Source organism: Salmo trutta, chromosome 21 (genome assembly GCF_901001165.1).
Source record: "Salmo trutta chromosome 21, fSalTru1.1, whole genome shotgun sequence".
NCBI classification, from domain to species: Eukaryota; Metazoa; Chordata; class Actinopteri; order Salmoniformes; family Salmonidae; genus Salmo; species Salmo trutta.
In genome coordinates, this window is record NC_042977.1 from 46,882,327 (window position 1) to 46,905,159 (window position 22,833).

The 22,833-nt window shown below is 42.5% G+C and overlaps 1 protein-coding gene across 1 annotated transcript; it reads left to right on the forward strand.

Moving 5' to 3' along the window:
• Positions 1–1,007: 1,007 nt before the first annotated feature.
• Positions 1,008–21,441, forward strand: LOC115157583 (myosin heavy chain, fast skeletal muscle). The gene is made up of 29 exons (XM_029705964.1): positions 1,008–1,122; positions 1,291–1,440; positions 1,535–1,705; positions 1,907–2,210; positions 3,429–3,493; positions 3,587–3,674; positions 3,786–3,903; positions 5,588–5,711; positions 5,961–6,097; positions 8,094–8,349; positions 8,550–8,792; positions 9,631–9,807; positions 9,900–10,045; positions 10,233–10,323; positions 10,604–10,993; positions 11,112–11,238; positions 11,448–11,566; positions 11,716–11,912; positions 12,009–12,192; positions 12,317–12,482; positions 12,787–12,911; positions 14,644–14,952; positions 15,171–15,374; positions 15,484–15,609; positions 15,758–15,928; positions 17,431–17,535; positions 17,631–17,726; positions 20,130–20,261; positions 21,328–21,441. Exons 2-29 carry the CDS (start codon positions 1,306–1,308, stop codon positions 21,346–21,348), a joined length of 4,527 nt encoding a protein of 1,508 aa, XP_029561824.1. The 5' UTR covers positions 1,008–1,122; positions 1,291–1,305; the 3' UTR covers positions 21,349–21,441.
• Positions 21,442–22,833: the final 1,392 nt, after the last annotated feature.

The following is a 22,833-nucleotide window of genomic DNA, read 5'->3' on the forward strand; positions in this document are numbered from 1 at the left end:
AGGAAAAAGTGGGAGGCTTGCAAGCCGAAGAACACCATCCCAGCTGTGAAGCACGGGGCTGGCAGCATCATGTTGTGGGGGTGCTTTGCTGCAGGAGGGACTGGTGCACTTCACAAAATAGATGGCATCATGAGGGATGAAAATTATGTGGATATATTGAAGCAACATCTCAAGACATCAGTCAGGAAGTTAAAGCTTGGACGCAAATGGGTCTTCTTCATTGTCCATCAATGACCCCAAGCATACTTCCAAAGTTGTGGCAAAATGGCTTAAGGACAACGAAGTCAAGGTATTGGAGTGGCCATCACAAAGACCTGACCTCAATCCTCTAGAAAATGTATGGGCAGAACTGAAAAAGCGTGTTTGAGCAAGGAGGCCTACAAATCTGACCCAGTTACACCAGCTCTGTCAGGAGGTATGGGCCAAAATTCACCCAACATATTGTGGGAAGCTTGTGGAAGGCTACCCGAAACATTTGACCGAAGTTAAACAATTTAAAGGCAATGCTACCAAATACTAATTGAGGGTATGTAAACTTCTGACCCACTGGGAATGTGATGAAAGAAATAAAAGCTGAATAAATCATTCTCTACTATTATTCTGACATTTCACATTCTTAAAATAAAGTGGTGATCCTAACTGACCTAAGACAGGGAATTTTTACTAGGAATAAAATGTCAGGAAATGTGAAAAACTGAGATCAAATGTATTTGGCTGAGGTGTATGTAAACTTCCGACTTCAACTGTACAATGTGTAATGCATTAGTCCCATTCCGCAAAATAGAAATAGAAACGGTAAGACAGACAGTACCACATGAAAGTCAGGTAGGAGATACATGATGGAGACCAAATTCCCAACCTCCACAAATGATTTGAAAACAAGGGATGAGGATGAAAATCAAAATCTATCCACAAAAGAGTTGGGCAAACTATTTTGTCAGTGTAACATCAGAAACAAGCGATCTTGAGTGCCTGAGTCTGTTGATGTTGGTTATCTCTCCAGTGGCTGATAAAATCGGCTACCTGCTGGGCCTGAACTCAGCTGAGTTGCTGAAATGTCTGTGCTACCCCAGAGTGAAGGTTGGCAACGAGTATGTGACCAAGGGACAGACTGTGCCTCAGGTAAGGTGGTCAAACCAGCATCAACCACTTTCTGAGCACCGGAATTCTGTTGGGGACAAGTGCATAGCTTTTTTTTGTAACAGTACTTTTGTTTTTCCAAGCACTTATCACCTCATCACTAGACATGGTCAATATCTCATGTATTAATATGAGGTATTATCATTGCAGGTTTATAATGCAGTCATGGCTCTGGCCAAGTCCATCTATGAGAGGATGTTCTTGTGGATGGTCATCCGTATCAACGAGATGTTGGACACCAAGAATCCAAGGCAGTTCTATATCGGTGTGCTGGACATTGCCGGGTTTGAGATCTTTGATGTGAGTATGAGACCAGAACAAGACAATTAGTTGTGATTGAGAGGGATTACAGCCTTGTATGATGAAATGATCCCTTCTGAAATTCCTTCAACAGTACAACAGCATGGAGCAGCTGTGCATCAACTTCACCAATGAGAAACTGCAACAGTTTTTCAACCACACCATGTTCGTCCTGGAACAAGAGGAGTACAAGAAGGAGGGAATCGTCTGGGCCTTCATTGACTTTGGCATGGATTTGGCTGCCTGCATTGAGCTTATTGAGAAGGTAAACTGTCTGTGAGGATTATACTGGACCACAACAGCAAAGCTCATAGCGAGTGATGTGTGATATATTATCACAGAGGTACAACGTATCTGAACATTGAGAAGTCAATATGTCTCCTTATATGTGACCATGAAGGAATAGAATCCTAAAATAGCATGTTTACTAAAGGAATAAATGTCTCTTAAATCTCTTTTCGTAAAGCCATTGGGCATCTTCTCCATCCTTGAAGAGGAGTGCATGTTCCCCAAGGCTTCAGACACTACCTTCAAGAACAAGTTGAACGACCAGCATCTTGGCAAAACCAAGGCATATGAGAAGCCCAAACCTGCCAAAGGCAAGGCAGAGGCCCACTTCTCTCTCGTACACTACGCCGGCACTGTGGACTACAACATCACTGGCTGGCTGGAGAAGAACAAGGACCCCCTGAACGAATCAGTTATTCTGATGTACGGGAAGGCCTCAGTCAAACTGTTGGCTGCCCTGTACCCTGCTGCCCCACCTGAGGGTAAGACTAGCATCACGTCAAAAGATTTAACTAAGCACCAGTTACAACTCAGACCCACATTTTCCATAAAGGATTATTTCAGGATTTTGGCAATGATACCCTTTATATACTTCCCCAAAGTCAGATGAACTTGTGGATACCATTTCTATGTCTCTGTGTCCAGTAAGAAGGAAGTTAGTTATGTTTATTATCTATCCTGCTGCCTAGCCACTTTATCATAACTATAGACCCAGACGGTATTAGATAGAACGTCACCGCCCCACCCGCCTGTGGGGAAAACAACATGTGGTTACCTAGGTTACCCCATTGGCTCAAAGTAAATACTTGGCCTTTTTCAAACAAAATTACTTTTTGTCTGCTTGTTTAGTCAATTACAAAAACACATTTATGCAAAGTACACATGCTCCAGTGTTCTCACTACTTAAAATAATGTAATATTGTAGGGCTTCCCTCATGCCCCTTTCATGACATTGCTAGCAGCCACATGAGTGAGTGGGAGCTAGTCAGCTACCAACCTAGACCAACAATACAAACAGACTATACAGCCTCTGGTAGTGAGTGATGTTACAAAACAGACTTTACTAAACAAGTGAAATGTCTTACGGGTGATGAAACGTTTTCCACACATAAAGCTACGTGTAGCCTAGTTGGACACCAGGTCCCCACATTTCCCACACCGTATAGCCAGAAACCACAGGGCTCTTCTTGCAGGATCTATTTCTGTGTTTGAGCATTGTGAACCATCCAGGTCTGGATTTTTGACCTGGTTACAACACAGGAAGCTTTTCGGCATGTTTTGTTATTTCTTTATAACCAAAGATTTTTCACCGGGTATCAATGGGAAAGAATGTTTGTTTTCCCCAATTTGTGGGTGTGGTCGAGGGGGAATTCAGTATTATTCCGTTTATATTGACTGACTATATGTACATATCTACCTCAATGACCTTGTACCCCTGCACATGGACTCAGTACTGGTACCCTGTGTATATAGCCAAGTTATTGTTATTCATTGTGTATTTTTTACACATTATTTGTTCTATATTTTTCTCTCTGCATTGTTGGGAAGGGTTCACTGTTGGTCTACAACTGTTGTTTACGAAGCATGTGACAAATACAATTTGATTTGACTTTGAATGTATCACTTTTTTCTCAGGGTTATTCAGATAAGAGTGTTTATCGAGTTTCTAGTTATCTTTTACTTTCCCCTCATTCGAACAGATACAACCAAGAAAGGAGGCAAGAAGAAGGGTGGTTCCATGCAGACTGTGTCCTCCCAGTTCAGGGTGAGTTTAAAATGTGTATATTCAGCCCTTCAAAAAGGAGCCTTGATGATGATAAATTATTTTCTGAGAAAATGGTTTGTATCCCTCTTACAGGAGAACTTGGGCAAGCTGATGACCAACTTGAGGAGCACTCATCCTCACTTTGTGCGCTGCCTGATCCCCAACGAGTCAAAGACTCCAGGTGTATATTGAGTTAAATAGGACATCTTATCAGTACAGTATCACTTACCTTAACCATCTGAATCTTTAACCTGTTTATGAATATTAAAAGAGACTTGGTTTGTTTTTCCAGGTCTGATGGAGAACTTCCTGGTTATCCACCAGCTCAGGTGTAATGGTGTTCTGGAGGGTATCAGGATCTGCAGAAAGGGCTTCCCCAGCAGAATCATCTATGCTGACTTCAAGCAGAGGTACATGCATACAAACACTAATGCACACACACACACACACACACAGACATTTCTGCTCCAAGGGTTTCCCAGCCTCAGAATAGGCTGGGAAACATGAAATTTTTTAGCAACTTATCCTACTTTGGAAAAGCAGGACTGATTTTTATTTATCCAAAAAACTCAAGTCACTTAAAAAGAAGGTCTGTAAAGCCATGGGCCAAAAAGTTGACTGGAAGTTGAGTTGTATGATGATGCAAGGAAGCACTGAAAGTTGTGTTGTATGATGATGCAAGGAACCACTGCATTATTACCACTGCTGGTCTCTGATCCCATGTATTATATCTCCTGGCAATGTGGCCATGAGCAAGGCACTTAACCCACAACAACTGATAGGAAACACATGTGGTCAGCCCTCAATATGGAGAGCTACTGGGTGTGCAGGCTTTTGATCCAACCCTGCTCAAACACACTCGAGTCGGCTTATCAAGGTCCTGTTGAGCAGCTGATTATTTACAATGTGGTGTGTTAGAGCAGAACTGGAGCAAAAGCCTGGTCACCCAGTAACTCTCCTGTAGGATGGTTGGCCACCCTGCACCCCCAGTAACTCTCCAGGAGGATGGTCGGCCACCCTGCACACCCAGTAACTCTCCAGGAGGATGGTCGGCCACCCTGCACACCCAGTAACTCTCCTGGAGGATGGTCGGCCACCCTGCACACCCAGTAACTCTCCAGGAGGATGGTCGGCCACCCTGCACACCCAGTAACTCTCCAGGAGGATGGTCGGCCACCCTGTAACATTACAATTACAACCAAATACTTCTTACATCTTTATAAAATACATGTTTTAAATAATTCCCTCATTCAATTAAGCAGAGATCAAATGGCTTAGGTGGGTGACTTCAAAACAAGGTAGCTAACTAAGACATTTGTGTCTATTTGTAAGGCTAAAATATTCATTTATTTTAGTGGAGATCTTGACAGCATAGGAGTTACTTGTCCATTAGGCTTTTCTAATAATATATTTGTTACGCTGTCAGAATAACATTGCCAGTATTGAATAGAGGAGAGCCCAGCTTTCCAACGGTGTCAGAATAATTTCTCAAAACCCAATTTTTAGCACTTGAGAGAAAAACAGTAGTATGCTGCACTGGTTACTGCACACCTGTATCAACAGCGTGTTGCCATTTGCATTTATACAGTATTGCCAGTGGAACGTTTTTTTAGGATATCAGACATGACAATTGACATTAATACATGGTAAGATTAGGAGGCAATGATTAGGAGGCAGTGATTAGGAGACAGTGATTAGGAGACAGTGATTAGGAGGCAGGGTGCCCCCTGGTGATGCGTTGGGAAGATCCCAGCACCCTCTGGAGAGCCCTGCGGTTGTGGGCGGTGCAGTTGCAGACGGTACGTTTGCCGTACCAGGAGCTGATATAGCCCGACTGGATGCTCTTAGTGCGCAACCCATATACCTCAGTGTGCGCAACAAATCGCATCCGCATTCAATCTAATTCTATCTGAGTAGCCTAAATGTTTAATATTGTGATCTTTTTTAATTCTCCATTCTGACAACTTAAATCTATAATCTGCTTGTCCCCAAAAAAATGTACTTGCCCCAGACAAGTGCCCTGAGGCTTACCTTTTACGTCATTTAACCAACCTGTTACAACCTGACACAAGGTAAAAATGTCTCCTCATTCAGGTATAAAGTACTGAATGCCAGTGTCATCCCTGAGGGCCAGTTCATGGACAACAAGAAGGCTTCTGAGAAGCTGCTTGGTTCCATTGATATAAATCACGATGATTATAAATTTGGACACACCAAGGTCAGTCAAATACAACCCAGCCATGGCTGACAACAAAACACAATTACAAAAATGTAAACACCAATGTAACTAATGGAGTATAAAGGTGGAAAAACATTGTACTGTTTTTGTTTTGTTTTTCAAAGTCAAACATTACTAATAATATAGAAGAGAAACTAAATCAGTCTAGTGGTGGTGTTCCCCTCTTTTGATTCAACCTTTTCTATCTGTTACCACTGTGGTTCCATTGACAATGTTTACCTGTTTCAGGTGTTCTTCAAAGCCGGTCTGCTGGGTGTCCTGGAGGAGATGAGAGATGAGAAGCTAGCAGCTCTGGTCGGCATGGTCCAGGCTCTCAGCCGTGGATTCCTCATGAGGAAAGAGTTCACCAAGATGATGGAGAGGAGGTGAGAAATAGCAGACATCTTGGCAAAGCTTTCTGTGAACCACCTGTATGTAATTCATTATGATTATATACTGTATATGATGTGAGTTGATCAGAATGTGAAAGTAAGTTGTTCAATTGTCCTTTACATTTGGGATATTAACCTACCTGGGCAAGGTGGGATGCTTGCGTCCCACCCTAGTCAACAGCCAGTGGAATCGCGTGGCGCGAAATACAAATACCTCATAAATGCTATAACTTCAATTTGTCAAACATATGACTATTTTACACCATTTTAAAGACAAGACTCTCATTAATCTAACCACAATGTCCGATTTCAAAAAGGCTTTACAGCGAAAGCAAAACATTAGATTATGTCAGGAGAGTACCCTGCCAAAAATAATCACATAGCCATTTTTAAAGCAAGCATATATGTCACAAAAACCAAACCACAGCTAAATGCAGCACTAACCTTTGATCTTCATCAGATGACACTCCTAGGACATTATGTTATACAATACATGCATGTTTTGTTCAATCAAGTTCATATTTATATCAAAAAACAGCTTTTTACATTAGCATGTGATGTTTAGAACTAACATACCCACCGCAAACTTCCGGGGAAATTTACTACATTACTCACAATTAACGTTCACAAAATACATAACAATTATTTTAAGAATTATAGATACAGAACTCCTTTATGCAATCGCGGTGTCAGATTTTAAAATAGCTTTTCGGCGAAAGCACATTTTGCAATATTCTGAGTAGATAGCCCGGCCATCACGGCTAGCTAATTTGACACCCACCAAGTTTGGCCCTCACCAAACTCAGATTTACTATAAGAAAAATTGGATTACCTTTGCTGTTCTTCGTCAGAATGCACTCCCAGGACTTCTACTTCAACAACAAATGTTGTTTTGGTTCCAAATAATCCATAGTTATATTCAAATAGCTCCGTTTTGTTCGTGCGTTCAGGTCAGTATCCGAAGGGTGACACGCGAGCGCATTTCATGACAAGAAAATTCAAAATATTCCATTACCGTACTTCGAAGCATGTCAAACGCTGTTTAAAATACATTTTTATGCGATTTTTCTCGTAAAATAGCGATAATATTCCAACCGGGCGAAGTTGTATTCATTCAAAGAGAGAAAGAAAAACATGGAGAATTCACATGAACGCGCATCTCCAGTGTCACTGTTCTCAGCCTGACCACTCACAAAATCTCCTGCTATTTTTCGCCCAGAGACTGGAGAGACGTCATTCCACTTTCTGGTGCCTTCTGAGAGCCAATGGAAGCCTTAGAAAATGTCACGTTACAGCAGAGATGCTGTATTTTCGATAGAGATGCCACAGAAAGAGATCAAATTGTCAGACAGGGCACTTCCTGTATGGAATCTTCTCAGGTTTTGGCCTGACATATGAGTTCTGTTATACTCACAGACACCATTCAAACAGTTTTAGAAACTTTAGAGTGTTTTCTATCCAAATCTACTAATTATATACATATTCTCGTTTCTGGGCAAGAGTAGTAACCAGTTTAAATCGGGTACGTTTTTTATCCGGCCGTGCAAATACTGCCCCCTAGCCCCAACAGGTTAACAAACCATACAAATCTATGCTTTCAAGAATGTTTACAGCAAATAAAACATGTTAAATGGACTGGAAAAGCTGTGCCGATGCAAAGTTTGTTAATAGAATTACAGTAAAATCTCCTTTAGTTTCATTCTAACTTTGTATCTGCACAGTTCTTCCTGTGAAAGTGTTTTTGTAAAATGTGTCCATGTGTATAGAGTTGTTTGGTTTGGTAAACTTTGAAATCAATGGTTTTTGTTTGGTATACATTTCAAAGTGAAAAGCCTTCCATTAACATGCCTGGTTACATTTCTCTAGCCCCATTCCTCAACTGTATACCAAAAGTGGGACGGGGCTCTATTTTTTTATTCTTTGATTCCCCGGAATGTAGCTTTATTAAGCATGTCACTCACCATGCCACTCTATCCTTTCTGTCGACCAGAGAGGCCATCTTCTCCATCCAGTACAACATCCGCTCATTCATGAATGTGAAAACCTGGCCATGGATGAAGTTGTACTTCAAGATCAAGCCCCTGCTGAAGAGCGCTGAGACTGAGAAGGAGCTGGCCAACATGAAGGAGAACTATGAGAAGATGAAGACAGACCTGGCTAAGGCTCTGGCCAAGAAGAAGGAGTTGGAGGAGAAGATGGTGTCCCTGCTACAAGAGAAAAATGACCTGGCACTCCAAGTCACATCTGTGAGTGAGCAACAGCCCTCAAAGGGAACATTTACAAACACACACTGTGAATGAAGTATGTGGCTAACTCACACATTTTTATAGCCCATAAATATATTTAATCAATTTATATTGATTTGCTCTGATCTCTGACTAAATTAAGTCTATATTTTGATACACAAAGTGAAGCCTCTGATTTTTTTCTCTTGTTCTGAAACCAGGAATCAGAGAATCTGAACGATGCTGAGGAAAGGTGCGAGGGGCTCATCAAGAGCAAGATCCAGCTGGAGGCCAAACTCAAAGAGACGACTGAAAGGCTAGAGGATGAGGAGGAGATGAATGCTGAGTTGACTGCCAAGAAGAGGAAGCTGGAGGACGAGTGCTCTGAGCTGAAGAAGGACATTGATGACCTGGAGCTCACCCTAGCCAAAGTGGAGAAGGAGAAGCATGCCACTGAAAACAAGGTCTCGTGTTTTTACCAGAGACAGTCTAACCATCAAACAAAAATCAACTCAAAATATAGCTCAACAGAAATGGAATTCCAGTTGTATTGTGGGTGGAGAATAAAAATAATAATCTGTGGAATTTCAGCTGCGGAGTACTCCCCACATTCATTGCATGTTCCCCCTTTCTTTATGAATTCCATTCAGTGTACTGGCATGATGTACACTGGTTGAATATATAAGTACAGTACTTGTTGACATTTCTAATCTGAATGAAATTAATGCCATATACAGGTAATTGACAAAATAAAACAAGTGAATGAGGGATACAAAGTATATTGAAAGCAGGTGCTTCGACACATGTTTGGTTCATGAAATAATGAAGCAATTAACATCCCATCATGCTTAGTGTCATGTATAAAAATGACCAGTAGTCAATTATTTTGGCTACCACAGTTAGAAGAGATCTCAGTGACTTTGAAAGAGGAGTCTCAAAGGAGCATGGGGGTTTTAAAGGGTCTATGTATGTGTTTGAATATCTCAGTGCCATGATCTCAACCAAATTTAACACTTATAGGAGATTTTGGTGTGATGCCTGAGACAACATTTTCCACAACCATCAACAAAACACTAAATTATGAAATTTCTTATGGAAGAATGGTGTTACATCCCTCCAATAGAGTTACAGACACTTGTAGAATCTATGTCAAAAAGCATTGAAGCTGTTTTGGCAGCTCGTGGTGGCGAAAGACCCTATGTTGGTGTTTTCTTTTTTGGCAGTTACCTGTACATCAAACTACTGTAAATGTCCACTTCATGGTGAGAGACCAAAGACAAATTTTGTTGTGGCCGTTTTCAGGTTAAAAACCTGACAGAGGAGATGGCGTCTTTGGATGAGAGTGTTGCCAAGCTGACCAAGGAGAAGAAAGCCCTCCAAGAGGCCCACCAGCAGACACTGGACGACCTGCAGTCAGAGGAGGACAAAGTCAACACTCTGACCAAGGCCAAGACCAAGCTGGAACAGCAAGTGGACGACGTGAGAGGAGTTTGACATTTTGGCCATGATAGTATGTGAGATGTTATTACCTTAAGTTGTTAAGATTTGAACATTGTGTTTATATCTTATAGCTTGAGGGTTCTCTGGAGCAAGAGAAGAAGCTCCGTATGGACCTTGAAAGAGCCAAGAGAAAGCTGGAGGGAGATCTGAAACTGGCCCAGGAGTCCATAATGGACCTGGAGAATGACAAGCAGCAAGCTGATGAGAAAATCAAGAAGTAAACACAAACAAATGACGACAGTACTACCTGCCATATTGATCAAAATAATGGTTGTTCTTGACTAATTCTTGTAATTATGAATGACCATTTGCATGTGATTCTTAACAGCAAACTGAATGGTATGATACTCTGTCTTTACAATATCGAACCAAAACTCTGCAATCTACGTGTTTGTGTTTCTTAGAAAGGAGTTTGAGACCAGCCAGCTCCTCAGCAAGGTTGAGGATGAACAGTCTCTGGGAGCTCAGTTGCAGAAGAAGATCAAGGAACTCCAGGTACAGTACAGGATCTAAGCACCAGTACAGGAAAGCCAACACCTGAATCGGTTCCTTCATTTCCTGAAAACAATTATTCTGGTAGCATACATTATTCCTGGTGCTTCTTACTGTTGCTTCTTACCATTGTAAAGATGGTGCTTCTTACCGTTGTGGTTTTGGTTCCTGCATGAGAACCTCTCTACAGAATATATTAGTGGAACTGGCTTTGTGTGAACACATTCAATTGTTTCAACTGCATTGTAGTGTTCATCCCCGCTACTCCTGCCCCCTGTTCTAGGCCCGTATTGAGGAGCTGGAAGAGGAAATTGAAGCTGAGCGTGCTGCCAGGGCTAAGGTTGAGAAGCAAAGGGCCGATCTCTCCAGGGAACTTGAGGAGATCAGCGAGAGGCTGGAGGAGGCCGGAGGCGCCACTGCTGCTCAGATTGAGATGAACAAGAAGCGTGAGGCTGAGTTCCAGAAGCTGCGTCGTGATCTTGAAGAGTCCACTTTGCAGCATGAGGCCACAGCCGCCGCTCTGCGCAAGAAGCAGGCCGACAGTGTGGCTGAGCTCGGGGAGCAGATCGACAACCTGCAGCGTGTCAAGCAGAAGCTAGAGAAGGAGAAGAGCGAGTACAAGATGGAGATTGATGACCTCTCCAGCAACATGGAGGCCATCGCCAAGGCTAAGGTGAGTAGTGATGTTTTGATCAAGCAGTGTTGAGGAGGGTCAACTACATTACCATTCTAGAGAACTGCATTTGACAGTCCCATATATAAAGTAATGATGGAACATATTTCACTAACAGGGCAATCTGGAGAAGTTGTGTCGTACACTTGAGGACCAGCTGAGTGAGCTCAAGACTAAGAATGATGAGAATTCTCGCCAGATTAACGACATCAGCGGACAGAGGGCCAGACTCCTGACAGAAAATGGTACCATCATCAACAATGAATAACAAGCAAATGCTTTCCTTCAGTAAAACACAATAACATTTATTGGGGGCTATATCCAGATAGTCCAGTCCACAATAGTTTCTAGAGTAATATTCACCACATAACATTGCCCTGCGATACCTAAAAATACATTTTCAATCTTAGGAGGTCAGAGACCCCATTAACAAAATGTCCCTCTATCCCTGCAGGTGAGTTTGGACGCCAGCTGGAGGAGAAGGAAGCCCTGGTGTCTCAGCTGACCAGAGGAAAACAGGCCTTCATCCAACAGGTTGAGGAGCTGAAGAGGCAGATTGAGGAGGAGGTCAAGGTAAGGGACACAAAATGGATACCACCGACCACAGAGTTTAAAGCCATATCTTCGTATAGACGGTGACTACGCCACCCTCAGAGACTTCTACTGTCATTTGTATTACTATCTCTCTAATATCTCTTTATCTTTCTCTTCCTCTCTCACAGGCTAAAAACGCCCTGGCCCACGGTGTCCAGTCTGCCCGCCATGACTGTGACCTCCTGAGAGAGCAGTTTGAAGAAGAGCAGGAGGCCAAAGCAGAGCTGCAACGTGGTATGTCCAAAGCGAACAGTGAGGTGGCTCAGTGGAGGACTAAGTATGAAACTGATGCCATCCAGCGCACAGAGGAGCTGGAGGAGGCCAAGTGAGTTACATCCAACAGCAAAAACTCAAAAATAGCATGTGTATGGTGAGGGTCCATATGTATTGTAACATTTCTACACCTTCTGTCGTCCAAAAGGAAGAAGCTGGCCCAGCGTCTGCAGGACGCTGAGGAGACTATTGAGGCAACCAACTCCAAGTGTGCCTCACTGGAGAAGACCAAGCAGAGACTGCAGGGAGAGGTGGAGGACCTCATGATTGACGTTGAGAGAGCCAATGCAATGGCCGCCAACCTAGACAAGAAGCAGAGGAACTTTGACAAGGTACAAATAAATAAACCTTATCCTAGGTTCTGCTATATGATTAATTGTTGTTTAAATGTAGCATATTTCTGATTCAAAACTCTTCATCAATCCCTTCTAATGAAAATTCCATGAATTTCCCTAGGTCCTGGCAGAGTGGAAACAGAAGTATGAAGAGAGCCAGGCTGAGCTGGAAGGAGCTCAGAAGGAGGCTCGCTCAATGAGCACTGAACTCTTCAAGATGAAGAACTCCTACGAGGAGGCTCTGGATCATCTGGAGACTCTGAAGAGAGAGAACAAGAACCTGCAACGTAAGCATTTGACAGCAGTTTTAATTGGCTCATGTTTGACTCGGGTTTTGAAAATGGAGGAAACTGTAAACATTCAAATTTCTATTTCACCATTTTAGAATGGTATAAAATATCATTTTTTGAACTTGTAATTGGTATTCCTTTGAAAAACCCAAGGAAGCAGAAGCAATTAGATTTGCAAGACCATATGAACTACTGAGTAAATAATGAATGAATTGTTATGATTCAATGTCAACTTGAGTGCACTGGCGATATCCACTGAAAATCTCCCAAGTCTAAACTGCTCCTGTGTTTGTGTGTGCAGAGGAGATCTCTGATCTGACTGAGCAGATCGGAGAGACTGGCAAAAGCATCCATGAGTTGGAGAAGGCCAAGAAGAGCGTGGAGATAGAGAAGTCTGAGATCCAGACCGCTCTGGAGGAGGCTGAGGTACAAACTGCCGCTGTTTGATGAGAAAAGTAGTGTAACAATAGCCAATGCCAGCTACATTCCAATGCTCCTTGTATTGGTGTTTATCATAGTTATATATACTGCTCAAAAAAATAAAGGGAACACTTAAACAACACATCCTAGATCTGAATGAAAGAAATAATCTTATTAAATACTTTTTTCTTTACATAGTTGAATGTGCTGACAACAAAATCACACAACAATAATCAATGGAAATCCAATTTATCAACCCATGGAGGTCTGGATTTGGAGTCACACTCAAAATTAAAGTGGAAAACCACACTACAGGCTGATCCAACTTTGATGTAATGTCCTTAAAACAAGTAAAAATGAGGCTCAGTAGTGTGTGTGGCCTCCACGTGCCTGTATGACCTCCCTACAACGCCTGGGCATGCTCCTGATGAGGTGGCAGATGGTCTCCTGAGGGATCTCCTCCCAGACCTGGACTAAAGCATCCGCCAACTCCTGGACAGTCTGTGGTGCAACGTGGCGTTGGTGGATGGAGCGAGACATGATGTCCCAGATGTGCTCAATTGGATTCAGGTCTGGGGAACGGGCGGGCCAGTCCATAGCATCAATACCTTCCTCTTGCAGGAACTGCTGACACACTCCAGCCACATGAGGTCTAGCATTGTCTTGCATTAGGAGGAACCCAGGGCCAACCGCACCAGCATATGGTCTCACAAGGGGTCTGAGGATCTCATCTCGGTACCTAATGTCAGTCAGGCTACCTCTGGCGAGCACATGGAGACATGCCACCCCACACCATGACTGACCCACCGCCAAACCGGTCATGCTGGAGGATGTTGCAGGCAGCAGAACGTTCTCTACGGCGTCTCCAGACTCTGTCACGTCTGTCACGTGCTCAGTGTGAACCTGCTTTCATCTGTGAAGAGCACAGGGCGCCAGTGGTGAATTTGCCAATCTTGGTGTTCTCTGGCAAATGCCAAACGTCCTGCACGGTGTTGGGCTGTAAGCACAACCCCCACCTGTGGACGCCGGGCCCTCATACCACCCTTATGGAGTCTGTTTCTGACCGTTTGAGCAGACACATGCACATTTGTGGCCTGCTGGAGGTCATTTTGCAGGGCTCTGGCAGTGCTCCTCCTGCTCCTCCTTGCACAAAGGCAGAAGTAGCGGTCCTGCTGCTGGGTTGTTGCCCTCCTACGGCCTCCTCCACGTCTCCTGATGTACTGGCCTGTCTCCCGGTAGCGCCTCCATGCTCTGGACACTACGTTGACAGACACAGCGAACCTTCTTGCCACAGCTCGCATTGATGTGCCATCCTGGATGAGCTGCACTACCTGAGCCACTTGTGTGGGTTGTAGACTCCGTCTCATGCTACCACTAGAGTGAAAGCACCGCCAGCATTCAAAAGTGACCAAAACATCAGCCAGGAAGCATAGGAACTGAGAAGTGGTCTGTGGTCCCCACCTGCAGAACCACTCCTTTATTGGGGGTGTCTTGCTAATTGCCTATAATTTCCACCTGTTTTCTATTCCATTTGCACAACAGCATGTGAAATTTATTGTCAATCAGTGTTGCTTCCTAAGTGGGCAGTTTGATTTCACAGAAGTGTGATTGACTTGGAGTTACATTGTGTTGTTTAAGTGTTCCCTTTATTTTTTTGTGCAGTGTATATTTAGTTACTTGTGTTATACACATCCAAATGTATTGAACACAATTCATCCGGCTGCTTTCCTTTGTCCAGGGAACACTGGAGCACGAGGAATCCAAGATTCTGCGTGTGCAGCTGGAGCTGAACCAGATCAAGAGTGAGGTGGACAGGAAGATCTCTGAGAAGGATGAGGAGATGGAGCAGATCAAGAGGAACAGCCAGAGGATGGTTGACTCCATGCAGAGCACCCTGGACTCTGAGGTCAGGAGCAGGAATGACGCCCTGAGGGTGAAGAAGAAGATGGAGGGAGACCTGAACGAGATGGAGGTCCAGCTGAGCCACTCCAACAGGCAGGCCGCTGAGGCCCAGAAACAGCTGAGGAACGTCCAGGGACTGCTCAAGGTAAAGGGACTAGGCCCTCAGGCTCAAACATCTGAACATGTGGAGGGATTTTTTGGTGAATCTGTAGAAAAGAATAGAACAGAGGAATTGAATAGTGTAATATACCGTAGAAAAGGTAGGGATATTGGGGAAATTCTTATCAATGAACAGTTCTGTCACCAATCCTATCGCCTCTACTTCCACAAGTCCTAATGAACCTATGTCATTTTGAACCTCAGGATGCCCAATTGCACCTTGATGACGCTGTCCGTGCCTCAGAGGACATGAAGGAGCAGGTAGCCATGGTGGAGCGCAGAAATGGTTTGATGATAGCTGAAATTGAGGAGCTGAGAGTTGCTCTGGAGCAGACTGAGAGAGGCCGCAAAGTGGCTGAGACTGAGCTGGTAGACGCCAGCGAGCGAGTTGGACTGCTGCACTCCCAGGTACGGTTCTAAGCCATTTCTCATTAAACTCAACCAAGCATACCTTTTCTGCCTTGTGACTTGTAAGTTATTTTGAGATTCAAACAAAGGGTCTTGTTTCATCCTCCAGAACACCAGCCTTCTGAACACCAAGAAGAAGCTGGAGACTGACCTGGTGCAGGTGCAGGGAGAGGTGGAGGACATCGTCCAGGAGGCTAGGAACGCAGAGGAGAAGGCCAAGAAGGCCATCACTGACGTGAGTCCTTATGATCTATTGAATTACATCCACTTGATTTGTCACCAAGGGCCAATGGTAGCTGGGCTGGTTTACAACAACAAAGATATCAGAGGGACGTTATGATTGGTGCCAATTGGTGCATAAATTAAACAAACTACCATTCCAGGCGGCCATGATGGCTGAGGAGCTGAAGAAGGAGCAGGACACCAGCTCTCACCTGGAGAGGATGAAGAAGAACCTGGAGGTCACAGTCAAGGACCTGCAGCACCGCCTGGATGAGGCTGAGAATCTGGCCATGAAGGGAGGCAAGAAGCAGCTCCAGAAACTGGAGTCTAGGGTGAGTTAACAGCAGGGTGGATTAGGGTGGATTAAGTCTTGCGTAGCCATACTTCGAAATCACATTGTCGTCACACCTCCTTTGGATAATTCTGTAACGGCTAGAATGGTGCATTCGGAAAGTATTGCGATCCCTTGACTTTTTCAACATGTTGTTACGTTACATCCTTATTCTAAAATGGATTACATTGTTTTTCTTCGTAATCAATCTACACTCAATACCCCATAATGACAGAGCAAAAACAGGTTTTTAGAAATGCTTGCTAATTTATTATAAATAACAAAAACTGAAATATCACATTTACATAAGTATTCAGACCTTTCACTCAGTACTTTGTTGAAGCACCTTTGGCAGCAATTACAGACTCTGGTCTTCTTGTGTATGACGCTACAAGCTTGGCACATATGTATTTGGGGAGTTTCTCCCATTCTTCTCTGCAGATCCTCTCAAGCTCAGTCTGGTCGGATGGGGGCGTCGCTGCACAGCTATTTTCAGGTCTCTCCAGAGATGTTCGATCGGGTTCAAGTCCGGACTCTGGCTGGGCCACTAAAGGACATTCAGAGACTTGTCCCGAAGCCTCGCCTGCGTGGTCTTGGCTGTGTGCTTAGGGTCGTTGTCCTTTTGGAAGTCCCGAGCGCTCTGGAGTAGGTTTTCATCAAGGATTTCTCTGTACTTTGCTCCATTTATCTTCCCTCAATCCTGACTCGCAGTCCCTGCCGCTGAAAAACATCTCCACATCATGATGCTGCCACCACCATGCTTCACCGTAGGGATGGTGCCAGTTTTCCTCCAGATGTGATGCTTGGCATTCAGGCCAAAGAGTTCAATCTTGGTTTCATCAGACCAGAGAATCTCATGGCACTGCCAATTGTGGGACCTTATATAGACAGGTGTATGCCTTTCCAAATCATGTCCAATCAATTGAATTTACCACAGGTGGACTCCAATCAAGATATAGAAACATCTCAAGGATGATCAATGGAAAGAGGATGCAACTGAGCTCAATTCCGAGTCTTATAGCGAAGGGTCTGAATACTTAAGTAAATAAGATATTTGTGTTTAGCTTTTTAATACATTTACAGTTCAAATAACCTGCTTTCACTTTGTCATTATGGGGTATTGTGATGTCATTATGGGGTATTGTGATGTCATTTTGGGGTATTGTAATGTCATTATGCGGTATTGTGTGTAGATTGATGAGGAGAAAATAAGGCTGTAACGTAACTAAATGTGGAAAAAGGGAAAAGGTCTGAATACTTTCCGAATGCACTGTAAAAATACACAGGAGCATTGTGTAATGACTTTCTGTCAATAACCCACCTAGATAATGAAAATCTGTTATCATTACAGACCCCTTCAATTAAAATTGTAGAAGTACTTAGGAACAGACAATAATTTTGCCTCCTTGACTGAGTAGAAGAATATACCTCTGTTAAACAAAGATTTGTTATATCTGATTTCACCCCCAAAAACAAATGCCTACGTTAATTTATTTCACAAAGGTGCGTGAGCTCGAGAATGAGGTGGAGGCTGAGCAGAGAAGAGGTGCAGACGCAGTCAAGGGAGTCCGCAAGTATGAGCGCAGAGTCAAGGAGCTCACTTACCAGGTAAGAGAAAGTGCCTTCTTCACACACTTGACACTAACGAAGACAGGTTTGTGCATACAACTATGGGGCATTGATTATTTGATCTTCTCCCACAGACTGAGGAGGATAAGAAGAACGTTGTCAGACTTCAGGACCTGGTAGATAAGCTGCAGATGAAAGTGAAAGCCTACAAGAGACAGGCTGAGGAAGCGGTGAGCAAGTCAAATACACTCGAAGCACACATTCAAAATCACATTATTTCCCTAGTAGACATTACAAGTTGAAGTAAGTGTTGCTACTGCACATCAGCCACCAATGACTCAATTGATAGTGCAAGTAATTGCTGAAGAAATTATGCACATTTCTGAGTTACTCCTATGTCTACGTTTTACCAACTTGAAGGAGGGGGACTAGTCTAGTGGTCGTGCTGGTCACATACAACCTTTTATAAGTATTCACCCCCGTTGGATTTTTTCCCCACATTTTGTTGGGTTACAAAGTTAGATTGAAATAGTTATTTTTTTTTAGGGGAGGTCACAAACTCTACATAATGTCAAAGTGAAAAGAAGAGATGTAATTAAGCTGAGTCCGATTTTTTTTTTCTTTAAAATGCCAAACATAAACCATTGATTTATAAAGTTTAACATAGCATACAACTCTATGCACAATTACTATTTTTAACAATTTACACAATATATTTTTTTTTTACACATTTACTGGAAAAACTGTGCAAATGCAAAGTTTGGTAAGAGAATTACGGTAAAATGTCCATCAGTTTTAATCCTTTAAACTTCATATCTGCACAGTTCTTCCTGGGTCGTTCCATTTGATTTCAATCACCTTTCGATTTGAACATAACTTGCCATACATATTTGCCCATGGTAGAAGTGGTTAGAAAGTTACTTTTTGGAACTGAATGTCAAAACATTATGGAGATAGAGGTATTCAAAGTTGACCTATTTTGACCCCACTACCATGAGACAGCCATGTTTTCCTCATTGGAAAAGATAAACGGTTGAGTTTGATATCATTGGAAAGCTTACAAACTATTAAATAATTTGTATGGTGTATCAATACACCCAGTCAATACAAAGATAAAGGCGTCCTTCTTAACTTAGTTACCGAAGAGGAAGGAAACCGCTCAGGGATATCACCATGAGGCCAATGGTGATTTTAAGACAGTTACAGAGTTTAATGGCTGTGATGGGAGAAAACTGAGGATGGATCAAAAACATTGTAGTTAATCCACAATACTAATCTAATGACAGAGTGAAAAGAAGGAAGCCTGTACAGAATATTCCTAAACCTGCATCCTGTTTGCAACAAAGGCACTAAAGTAAAACTGCAAAAAATGTGGCAAAGGAATAAACTTTTTTTCCGGAATAAAAAGTGTTAGATTTGGGGCAAATCAAACCCAACACATCACTGAGTACCACTCTCCATATTTTCAAGTATGATGGTGGCTGCATCGTGTTATTGGTATGCTTGTCATCGACAAGGGCGAGGGAGTTTTTCCGGGGAAAAAAATGGAATGGAGCTAAGCACAGGCACAATCATAGAGGGAAAACCTGATTCAGTCCTGCTTTCCACCAGACACTGGGAGACAAATTTACCTTTCAGCAAGACAACCTAAAACATAAGGTCAAATCTACACTGGAGTCGCTTACCAAGAAGACAGTGAACATTCCTGACATATATTTGCTTAAAAATCTATTGTGAGATTTGAAAATGGCTGTCTAGCAATGATCAACAACAAAATTGACAGAGGTTGAATAATCTTTTGAAGAATAATAGGTAAATATTGCACAATTCAGATGAAAAGAAGGAAGCCTGCATCACTCTCCAGCTCTTATAGACATATGGGTAGCCAAAAAAGACTAATTGTAATTGTTGTCAAATTAATTAGTTTATAGCATGTATTGACTCAGGGGAGTGAATACTTATCTAGTCAAGACATAGTGTTTTATTTTTCAATAATTCTTAAAAGATGTTCCATCACATATATAATCAAATATATACTCATAAAAGTTAATTTACAAAATATACCCCAAAACGCAATTATGTCATTCATTTGGAATGGATAACATTGCTTAGTTCATCATCAACAATAATTCATATATTTGCCAGTTTTATGTACAATTGATTAACACTTACATGATGATCCCTTCCAAGACAGTTTGAAGAATATTTCTCCATAAATAATGTAATGAGAAATCACACCACATAATGAAAACAAATCAAAATGTTACCAGTTCAACTGAAGAAAAAAAACATACTCCATATGGTTTTGCATATGTTCCAGACAATTTTGTGTAGATCGTTGACAATTAAAAAAAAAAAAAGTAAACCATTTTAATACCACTTTGTAAGTGGCGGGCCGGGCGCAGTGCACGCTGACAATAGGCACTGGAGGCAGTGGTTTGATGCCCAGTTATGCCACCCACTTACTGAGCTGTATCATCTATCTCCCTATATACAGTGCAATCCTAAATCTGTCAATAAAAAATAAAAAATACTTTAAAATAGCTTAAAACAAAAAATCATATTAATTTGCTACCTGAAGCTTCAAACTTTGAATGCTGATGTTGTGCTCTCCCTCTCTGTTCCTCACACAGGAGGAACAAGCCAACGGCCACATGTCTAAGTTCCGGAAGGTTCAGCATGAACTGGAGGAGGCTGAGGAGCGTGCTGACATCGCTGAGACTCAAGTCAACAAGCTCAGAGCCAAGACCCGGGACACTGGAAAGGTACAAAGCTGCTACTAAACCTACATCTGACTCATGCTCAGATATGGCCACATCAACACCACCTATGATTCAGTCTTCACAGAAGTCAATAAATCCTCTTACACTCAATGAAACATATTTAAGATACACTATATACACAAAAGTATGTGGACACCCCTTCAAATTAGTGGATTTTGTTATTTCTGCCACACCAGTTGCTGCCAGGTGTATAAAATCCATGCACAAAGCCATGCCATCTCCATAGACAAACATGCCAATTTTCCAACAAGTCATTTCTAAAATGTCTGCCCTGCTAGAGCTGCCCCGGTCAACTGCAAGTTCTGTTGGCCTCCTGGGTGGCGCAGTGGTCTAACCCAGAGATTCTGGGTTCGAGCCCAGGCTCTGTCTCAGGGGTCTAAGGCACTGCATCGCAGTACTAGCTGTGCCACCAGAGATTCTGGGTTCGAGTCCAGCTGGCCGTGACCGGGAGGTCCATGGGGCGACTCACAATTGGCCCAGCATCGTCCGGGTTAGGGAGGGTTTGGCTGGCAAGGAAATCCTTGTTGCATCGTGCACTAGTGACTCCTGTGGTGGGCTGGGTGCAGTGCATGCTGACCAGGTTGCCAGGTGTACGGTGTTTCCTTTGTACACCTGGCTGGCTTCCGGGTTGGATGTGCATTGTGTCAGCGTTGTGTGGCTAGGCTGGGTTGTGTTTTGGAGGACGCATGGCTCTCGACCTTTGCCTCTCCCGAGTCCGTACAGGAGTTGCAGTGATTGGAGACCATGAAAAAAGGGGTAAAAATAATAAAATGTAAAAAACTGTAAGTGCTGTTATTGTGAAGTGGAAACGTCTAAGAGCAACAAGCCGCGAAGTGGTAGGCCACAAGCTCACACGTAGCGTGTAAAAAATATTCTGTCTTCGGCTGCAACGCTCACTACCAAGTTCCAAACTGGCTCTGGAAGAAACATCAGAACAAGAACTGTTCGTCAGGAGCTTCATGAAATGGAGTGTCCACATACTTTTGAATATATCGAGTATATATTGTTCTTTGTTAATACTGATCCATTCCTTTCTTTCTTCTTACAGGGAAAAGAAGTTGCTGAATAAACAAGACCAAAGTCATATATCATTTTCCTGTGTTGCATAAAATATGATTTTCATGGTGAAAATGAGCGTTGATTAAAAACATGTAGGCCTACATATCCCTTGTGATGGTGGACTTATTACTCAGCAAACAGTTTTTCATACCATAAAAATATTGTAATTTGTACCATATTGTATTCTGGGATTCCAACAACAACAAAGCGGGTCATTTTTGGGGGGTAAACAGCTGTGGGATGAGGCTGGAGAAATGTAACTACTTTCAAATTCACAGACAACGATGGATTCAAGGACTTACCATCCATAACATCAAAATGATCGTTTGACAGTGTAAGTAATTCACCTATTCCTATTTGCTATAGCCTACTTCAATAAATATATTAAATACAGAACGCAAGAGGAATGTAGGCCAGACAGAGCCAGAGAATTCCACCAAAGCTAAATGTCAAGTCAGTAACCATGGTTTCTCTCTCTGTCGGATGCATGGGCCTTAGACTATATTTTTCATAACGGACACTCCTTAACTATCTTCTGTCTGTATTCCCGTCTCTCTCCATTCGATAGGCTACGAATATGATGTTGGGCTATAGGCTACACCTTTTTTTTTTAATCGATTTTATGAATAGCTTTCTCCCGATCAAACAATGAATGTAATTCCATCTTAAAAAGTTATTTGAAAAGCCCCCCCCCAAAAAATCTAGAAGGTAGCCATGAGAGAGAATAAACAATCTCAATAACCTGTAAAAAAAAATAAAAAAAAATCGAATGACAAGTTGAATCAAGTTTAAGCTTATTAAGAAAGGAATGATCCATGTGGGCTGGGATAATCCCTCCATGCAAAGCTGAAAACCAAACAGCCAATAACCTATCGTCCTACTAGGCCAATCATAAAAGCTTTAAGAGAAGTTAAAGGAGTTATAGGTCATATTTTTTTGCATTGTAATTTCAGAAATGTTCCATAAATATATCTACTGTAATAGCAGAATGATAGTTTCACAATATTTTTTTTTTAACACAAAATATTTTAGGCCTACACAAAATTGCATTCTAATGGTTCAGCCTTCTTATTGGTCAACAAAAGACGGACTGTGTCTTGTTCTCAAATTGACTTGGGCCAGCAAATCTCGTTGTTCTCAAATTGACTGGGGTGAGCAAAGGGTAAGCATCAAACATGTAGAAATCACTCTGCCCCAGTTAATTTGAAAACAAGATCATTTCTGTCCCCAGTCAATTTGACAAAAACAGATTTGCTGGCCCCGTCAATTTGACAACAACAGATTTGCTGGCCCCAGTCAATTTGACAACAACAGATTTGCTGGCCCCAGTCAATTTGACAACAACAGATTTGCTGGCCCCAGTCATGACAAAGAGGTGGTCTGTTGTTGAATTGTTACATGTAGTACCTTTAAAGGTAAAGTGAACCTTTAAAGTTATGAACAGTAGCTTACTTCCCAAATGTTCAAGCATAAGAAGGTGCTATCCTAAAGTGCT